This window comes from Aegilops tauschii, chromosome 1, assembly GCF_002575655.3.
Source record: "Aegilops tauschii subsp. strangulata cultivar AL8/78 chromosome 1, Aet v6.0, whole genome shotgun sequence".
Lineage (NCBI taxonomy): Eukaryota > Viridiplantae > Streptophyta > Magnoliopsida > Poales > Poaceae > Aegilops > Aegilops tauschii.
In genome coordinates this window covers 356,122,640-356,131,338 of record NC_053035.3, presented here as the reverse complement: position 1 = coordinate 356,131,338, position 8,699 = coordinate 356,122,640, and the positions used below count along the sequence as shown (strand labels likewise).

Here is an 8,699-nt window from a genome sequence, read left to right as displayed (position 1 = left end):
GCGCCCTACCCCTAGGCGCGCCCCCCTACCTCGTGGGCACCTCGTGCGCTCTCCGGACTCCGTTTTCTTGCACGATACGTATTTTGGTCGGTAAAAATTCATTATATAATCTCCCAAAGGTTTTGACCACTGTATCACGCAAATATCCTCTGTTTTCATTTCGAGCTGTCCTGCTGCAGATTAGAGCGACATGTCGTCCCAGGATTCTGAAGGAGAAAGCTATGTGGCTGATTACCTTGCAAATCCTAAGGTCTATGGAGATGTGGAGCATTGTGGTTGGACTACGGAAGAAGAAGAAGACTATGAACCCAAGAGGAGGGAGGAGACGAGCTCAGATGAAGATGAAGTCCCATTACCTCAACCTGGGGACATGCATGTGGAGTTCAAACAGTCAAGCCTCCCTGATAGAGCAAAGAAACTTAAGATCGAGTTTATCCCTTTTCGTCTCTTGCAAGAAAACAAGCAGGAACTATGTAAAAAGATATTAAGCCTGGAGCAGGAGATTGATGACCTGAGGGATCAAAATTCTGTCCTCAAGCACAAATTAAGGATGAAGCCTACGCCATCAACTAAACCATCATCTCCATCACCTCCTAAGAAGGAGACATAATCACATGGGTATGGGCACTCCCCTTGGCAACTGCCAAGCTTGGGGGAGGTGCCCCGGTATCGTATCACCAACACACTCCTATTTTTACCATTTTTCTTAGTTCGATCCTTTTAGTAATATCTTGATCTAGTAGAATAAAAGTTTTGGTATGATCTAGTTTTGAGTTTTGCTTTATGATCCCTCTGTGTAATCGAGTCCGTGAGCTAAATAATAAAGATTAGTGTTGAGTCAAGGGCTTGATTATCTTGGTATGATCTTGAGTGAATAAAAGAAAAGAGAAAAGAATAAAAAGGAATAAAAATATCATATTGATCTTATGGAGAGTAATGACTTCACATAGGAAGAGTATGATGATTAAAAGTTGTTGGGAGTTGGCAAACATAGCTTTGGTCATCGTTGCAATTAATAGGAAGTAATAAAGAAAGAGAGGTTTCACATATAAATACACTATCTTGGACATCTTTTATGATTGGGAACACTCATTAAAATATGACATGCTAAAGAGTTGATGTTGGACAAGGAAGACAACGTAATGGGTTATGTTCTCTTATATCTGAGATAAAGTATATTGTCATGGATCATCCAGCATGTTCAGCTTGCCTTTCCCCCTCATGCTAGCCAAATTCTTTTCACCAAGTAGAGATACTACTTGTGCTTCCAAAAACCCTTAAACCAGTTTTGCCATGAGAGTCCACCATATCTACCTATGGATTGAGTAAGATCCTTCAAGTAAGTTGTCATCGGTGCAAGCAATAAAAATTGCTCTCTAAATATGTAAGATTGATTGGTGTGGGGGAAATAAGCTTTATACGATCTTGTGATATGGAAGAAATAAAAGTGACAGACTACAAAATATAGGTTCATATCACAAGTGGCAATATAAAGTGACGTTCTTTCGCATTAAGATTTTGTGCATCCAACCTTGAAAGCGCATGGCACCCTCTGCTTCCCTCTGCGAAGGGCCTATCTTTTATTATTACCTTCTACCTTATGCAAGAGTCATGGTGATCTTCACCTTTCCTTTTTATATTTTATCCTTTGGCAAGCACAGGATGTTGGAAAGATCCTGATATATATATATATATATATATATCTAATTGGATGTGGGTTAGCATGAACTATTATTGTTGACATTACCCTTGAGGTAAAAGGTTGGGAGGCGAAACTATAAGCCCCTAACTTTCTCTGTGTCCGGTTAAAATTCCGTAACCACAAGTATTGCGTGAGTGTTAGCAATTATGAAAGACTAAATGATAGTTGAGTATGTGGACTTGCTAGAAAGCTCTGACATAGACTCTTTGTGATGTTATGATAAATTGCAATTGCTTCAATGACTGAGATTATACTTTGTTAGTTCTCAATAAAGTTTCTGATTCATACTTTGCATTGTGAATGGATTATTACTTGAGCATAATAGATCATATGACAATATCCATATATGTTGTTGTCATGAGAATAATCATGATGCCCTCATGTTCGTATTTTATTTTATCGACACCTCTACCTCTAAACATGTGGACATATTTATCGTTATCGGCTTTCGCTTGAGGACAAGCGAGGTCTAAGCTTGGGGGAGTTGATACGTCCATTTTGCATCATGCTTTTATATCGATATTTATTGCATTATGGGCTATTATTACACATTATGTCACAATACTTATGCCTATTCTCTCTTATTTTACAAGGTTTACATAAGGAGGGACAATGCCGGCAGCTGGAATTCTGGGTTGGAAAAGGAGCAAATATTAGAGACCTATTTTGCACAACTCCAAAAGTCCTAAAACTCCGCGAAAGTTATTTTTGGAAATAATAAAAAATACTGAGCGGAAGAAATACGTCAGGGGGGCCTCCACCTGTCCACGAGGGTGGGAGCGCGCCCTACCCCCCTGGGCGCGCCCCCTGCCTCGTGGGCCCCCTGTTGGCCCTCCGGTGGCCATCTTCTGCTATATGAAGTCTTAAGTCCGAAGAAAAATCATAAGCAAGCTTTCAGGACGAGACTCCGCCGCCATGAGGCGGAACCAATCTAGGGCTCCGGCAGAGCTGTTCTGCCGGGGACACTTCCCTCCGGGAGGGGGAAATCATCGCCATCGTCATCACCAACGCTCCTCTCATCGGCAGTGGGAAATCTCCATCAACATCTTCACCAGCACCATCTCCTCTCAAACCCTTGTTCATCTCTTGTATCCAATTCTTGTGTTCAAGTCTGGGATTCGTACCTGTAGGTTGCTAGCAGTGTTGATTACTCCTTGTAGTTGATGCTAGTTGGTTTATTTGGTGGAAGATCATATGTTCAGATCCTATATGCATATTAATACCCCTCTGATTATGAACATGAATATGCTTTGTGAGTAGTTACGTTTGTTCCTGAGGACATGGGAGAAGTCTTGCTATTAGTAGTCATGTGAATTTGGTATTCGTTCGATATTTTGATGAGATGTATGTTGTCTATCCTCTAGTGGTGTTATGTGAACGTCCACTACATGACACTTCACCATTATTTGGGCCTAGAGGAAGGCATTGGGAAGTAATAAGTAGATGATGGGTTGCTAGAGTGACAGAAGCTTAAACCCTAGTTTATGCGTTGCTTCGTAAGGGGCTGATTTGGATCCACTTGTTTCATGCTATGGTTAGGTTTACCTTAATACTTCTTTTGTAGTTGCGGATGCTTGCAATAGGGGTTAATCATAAGTGGGATGCTTGTCCAAGTAAGGGCAGCACCCAAGCACCGGTCCACCCACATATCAAATTATCAAAGTACCGAACGCGAATCATCTGAACGTGATGAAAACTAGCTTGACGATAATTCCCATGTGTCCTCGGGAGCGCTTTTCTCTATATAAGAGTTTGTCCAGGCTTGTCCTTTGCTACAAAAAGGATTGGGCCACCTTGCTGCACTTTATTTACTTTTGTTACTGGTTGCTCATTACAAATTATCCTATCACAAAACTATCTGTTACCTATTATTTCAGTGCTTGCAGAGAATACCTTGCTGAAAACCGCTTATCATTTCCTTCTGCTCCTCGTTGGGATCGACACTCTTACTTATCGAAAGGACTACGATAGATCCCCTATACTTGTGGGTCATCAAGTGCCATTAGTATTAACCTTAAAGAGGAAAAATCTGAAGAGAAAAATCTAAAAAGAATGGATAAGTAGCATTGATATTGCCCTTCAAGAAGAAAGAACTTGAAAAAAACTTTAAAAACATTGCGCGATACTTCGCACTGAAAATGTAGTTCTTGTAACATGCACAGAATAACCATGTGAGAAATGTGTGGTAGCCCTTGGAAGTCCCTACACCCTCGTGAATAGTAAATTCAAAAAAATAGGGAACAAAATAAAAAAATCTGAAACTATGTGACATCAAATATTGTCGACGGGTGATCTTTGATATCGGAGCTACGGTGCAACTCCTATATTGTTCGGCTAGGGGTTAAAACACTCCAAATGACATGACAAAGTAAGTTATCCAGGTTCAGGCCACTGGCAAGGCGTAACACCCTACCTCCTACCCTTGTGTTCTTCCTATATATCCATCGGGCCGAATTTCAGCTAGCTATTACCACCTCCCTTCAAATGACCCATCTCCTCTCCTTTTATATCCTTGGGCTAAAGTTGACCCTCCTTCTTCGTACCCCAAACATGATGAACCGAACAGAGATAGTTGGTAACGCTTGTGGAGGATGCCACCACATACCTTCTTACCAGGCGCACGTTGCCTACCGTCAGCGGACAAGGTCTGGCATGGTAAAGTTGTATCGAGCGTATGGGTGTTGTTGATGTGCACGTCCCGTCAGAGGAAGTGACTAGACAAGATCGCCGAGGACGCGGTGTTGTGTGTCATAGTCACCCACGGGCCCCGAGCACCATGCTTTTTTGGGTCGCCCGGGATCCTCATCTGCCCGAGCACCAAGACGACGGAATACATTTGAGGGGGAAAGCCCAACGACGTATCTAGTGCTTGCTATAGACGCAAGCCCCGTCCAACGGACGGACTGTCAAGCCAGCACATTCTCTGGAGGCCAAGGGGCCCGTTCCCATGTCACCGACAAATATGCTCAAACGTTTTAGGTGATTACACATTTTCGTCGAGAAATATCATCTGATTAGCTCCACACATGGGAAACAAAAATCAATGCTCAAAACTTTGAGCAGTGAAATATTTTTCTTGGATAGAGCTCCTCGAATGTTTTGTCTACACACAAAGTTTGAGCATATTTGATATCACAAAATTTCAGATTTTATGATTTTGTTTTTTGAATTTACTTTTCATGAGGGTGTAGGGACACCAAGAAGTTAAAACCCACTCTCTAAGCATATAATAGTGCAATTTTTGCACTTTAGTATAATTTACAAACAACACATTTTATAATATTTGCGTGTATACATTTACACTCGCCCAATATCCCAAATATACTCATAAAAGTCAGCCAATTTACGTATAGCTAAAGTGTTTTCGTTTTGCACTTATAGTTGTTTGTCACTCCTACAAAAATGCAAAGCTCATCTCTATGTTAATTTTGCTGACTTCACTCACGCTGGAACCTGTTCGTTCGTTCTATAATACTGTACTAGATATACTCGATTAAGGAAGTTACACATGAGGAGCGGGGATCTCTATGTCTAATGGAGAGGCAGGATTTAAGTTGTGTACAACTGGTTGTGTATATATACCTGTCTATATCTAAGGTCTAGTGTAGATACAAGCAAGCTGTAGTGCAGGCACTCATTCATTCGAGAAGTCAGCGATGTCGCAAGGAGAGCAAGCACAAACACGAGCAATGAAGAGCTTGGCTGCTGTTCTCCTCGTAGCGATCCTGCTCCAGCTCGCCGGCTGCAGCCCTCCACCGGACCCGGTGACCTGCACGGATGGCACGTCCAACTGCACGGTCACCAACACGTACGGCTCCTTCACGGACCGCACCATCTGCCACGCGGCCAACGTCGTCTACCCGAGCACCGAGCAGGAGCTGGTCGCGGCCGTAGCGGCCGCGGCGTCGGCCAAACGCAAGATGAAGGTGGCCACCAAGCACTCGCACAGCGGCCCCAAGCTGGCGTGCCCCGGCGGCAGCGAGGGCACGATCATAAGCACCACACGGCTGAACCGGACGGTTTCCATCGACGCCGAGAGGCAGCTCATCACGGTGGAGAGCGGCATGGTCCTCCGGGACCTGATCCAGGCCGCCGCCGCAGCAGGCCTGTCCTTGCCGCACTCGCCGTACTGGTACGGCCTGACCATCGGCGGGCTCCTCGCGACGGGTGCGCACGGGAGCGGGCTGTGGGGCAAGGGAGGCGCCGTGCACGAGTACGTGGTCGGTCTGAGGATCGTGACGCCGGCGCCGGCGTGCGATGGGTTCGCCATGGTGAGGGAGCTAGGCGCCGATCACCCGGACCTGGACGCCGCCAAGGTCTCCCTTGGGGTCGTCGGCGTCGTCTCCCAGGTGACTCTGGCCCTGCAACCGCTGTTCAAGCGGTCGGTGACGTTCGTGGAGCGCAACGAGTCGGACTTCACGGCGCAGGTGGCCGAGTGGGGCCGTCTCCACGAGTTCGCCGACATGATATGGCAGCCGCAGCACAACAAGGTCATCTATCGCGAGGACGACCGCGTCGACGTCTCGGCACCGGGCAATGGCGTCGGCGGCTTGTTCCTTTTCCGCTCCGTCCCCACCGCCCTGCTCGTGGGCGGAAGAGCCATAGAGGAGCAACTGCAGGAGAACGGCACCGACATCGCCCGGTGCGCGGCCGAGCAAGAGGGGGCCACGAGACAGCTGCCGGCCTTCGGCTTCACGAACGATGGCATCTCCTTCACGGGGTACCCGATTGTGGGGTACCAGCACCGCATCCAGGCGTCTGGCTCATGCATCGATGGCCCAGAGGATGCCCTCCTCTCCTCCTGCGCCTGGGACCCGCGCATCCGGGGATCTTTCATGTACAACTCCGGCTTCAGCGTCGCGCTCTCCAAGGCGCCGGCGTTCATAGCCGACATGCTAAACCTCCGGGACCTCAACCCGGACGCATTCTGTGGCGCCCTCGACGGCAGGGTGGGCCTGGTCCTCCGCTACGTCAAGGCATCCTCCGCGTACCTCGGCAAGCACGAGGACTCTATCGATGTCGACATCCTCTTCTACCGGAGCCGCACCGACGGCATGCCACACGCCCATGCCGATGTGGTGGACGAGATCGAACAGATGGCGTTGGGTAAGTATGGCGGTCTGCCGCACTGGGGCAAGAACCGCAACTTCGCCTTCGACGGTGCTATCGCAAGGTACCCCAAAGCCGATAAGTTCCTTAAGGTAAAGAGCAGGTACGACCCCGACGGGCTCTTCTCGAGTGAGTGGACCGACCAGGTGCTCGGTATCAACGGAACTCCCAACATCATCGAGAATCGTTGTGCCATTGAAGGACTCTGCATCTGCTCCGACGACTCACACTGCGCACCGGAGCAGGGCTACTTCTGCCGGCTAGGGAAGGTTTACAAGAAGGCTAGAGTTTGCTCCTCAGAGGAGGATTATTAGGAATGATGGTACCACTCATGTTTCCCACTATTTGTGAAATTGTGATTTGTTTTCTTAAGTACGAGCATATGTACTATATTTGTGGTTTACCCCTCTATTAGTTAAATAATAGTCATGTTTTGGCAGCTTGTTTGTGAGACGACTCAAAGTTTAGTTTGCAAAAAAAAATTGGTAAAAGCGTCACGCCTCTGTTTGGTTGGCAACCTGCAAGGCTACAACTTCGGTCCATTGTTACTTGTTTTGGGCGAGCCTAACTTTTTTGGTCTCCATCAAAGCACCAGACAAATCTCAAGGATAGCCAAATTTGCTGGATGTAAACAATTACGCTGGCAGCTCATAATGGCATTTCAGTTGTCATATGTACGACAGTTCTTATCTCCTCCGGGCAATGGAAAGGTAGCCCAATCCTGGAAACAGTACCACTAGTTGCCAATTCGAGGAGAATGCTTCACTCAAACCAATAGGTAAAACTGCATAACATGGGACTCTAGCGAGGTAAAATGTGTAGGGAAATCATTTGGGACAATCGCCTCATTCCACTGTATGACATATCGACAACAATTTGAGCAGTTCCATCTTTTTCAAAAAGGGGTGCTTTATATTACTTAAAAGATTTAAAATCATACCCGGCCTCTGCATAATTAAGATGCACACTGCCAAATAAGGTCCTCCCACACAAATAAAAATTAAAAATGGCGAAATACAAAGAGACATGTAGAGTTCGTATAATGCCTAAAGCATAGGGGAGCAACCCTAAGATCATGCTGCTACCCATATTGGGTAAAAGTATCCCTCGTTTAGACTTCAATCGTGTACACACCTCCGTAAACAGGTCTCGATTCTCCACGCGTTGTAGAGAGGACCATAAACGAAGAGTCCTGACATATCTGTCGATAACCTGCATCAGAGAAGTACTTTTATCACTAAAAATCTTATAATTTTACATAGCCAAAGTGATCAAATAATGACAAGCGCTTCCATTCTGAGCAGTTCTATCTACAATAACCAAAACAAAATACAATCATAATAAGCATAGAGCAGTACGGAATTCATGGGCCAGGTAGGTGCAGGGAACGCATGCATACGGTCACCTATTTGCTTTAAAATTGATGCACTAGTTTATGCCATTAATTCTTAATTACCGCATTGGGGGTCCATGCATGCCATGTTTTGGTAGAGTTGCATGCCATGTTTTTTTTTCATTTTATCTTCAAATTTGAATTTACTGTATCTTTTGAACCGAAAGTCCGAATAAGTTTTGTTTGCATATTCGTGTTCGTTGCAACGAGTATTTTAGAACAAGATCAATTTAGAATATATTTTTGATAAGTTTTTCAATTTTACCAAGTTTCGAATATTAAAAGTTGATAGTCTATTACGTATTACCAAGTTTTAACAAGATCATCTTTCATGGTTTAGGTTTAAGGTTTATGACTTGGCCTTGGGCACCACCACAGGGTTAGCCAGCCATGTGGGGTGGAGCACTTCCCAGATAAACCCAACCTTCTTGAGCCTTCGGACCTCGGAGCATATAAGCTCTTGTCGTCCAGAGCTTGCCAACGCACTTCCTGCGT

General features: G+C 45.7%; 1 protein-coding gene across 1 annotated transcript; it reads left to right on the top strand.

Annotated features, from left to right (window-relative positions):
• The first annotated feature begins 5,293 nt into the window (after window positions 1-5,293).
• LOC109774088 (L-gulonolactone oxidase 2-like) lies at window positions 5,294-7,291 on the top strand. The gene has a single exon (XM_020332807.4). It carries the CDS (start codon window positions 5,359-5,361, stop codon window positions 7,123-7,125), a length of 1,767 nt encoding a protein of 588 aa, XP_020188396.1. The 5' UTR covers window positions 5,294-5,358; the 3' UTR covers window positions 7,126-7,291.
• Window positions 7,292-8,699: the final 1,408 nt, after the last annotated feature.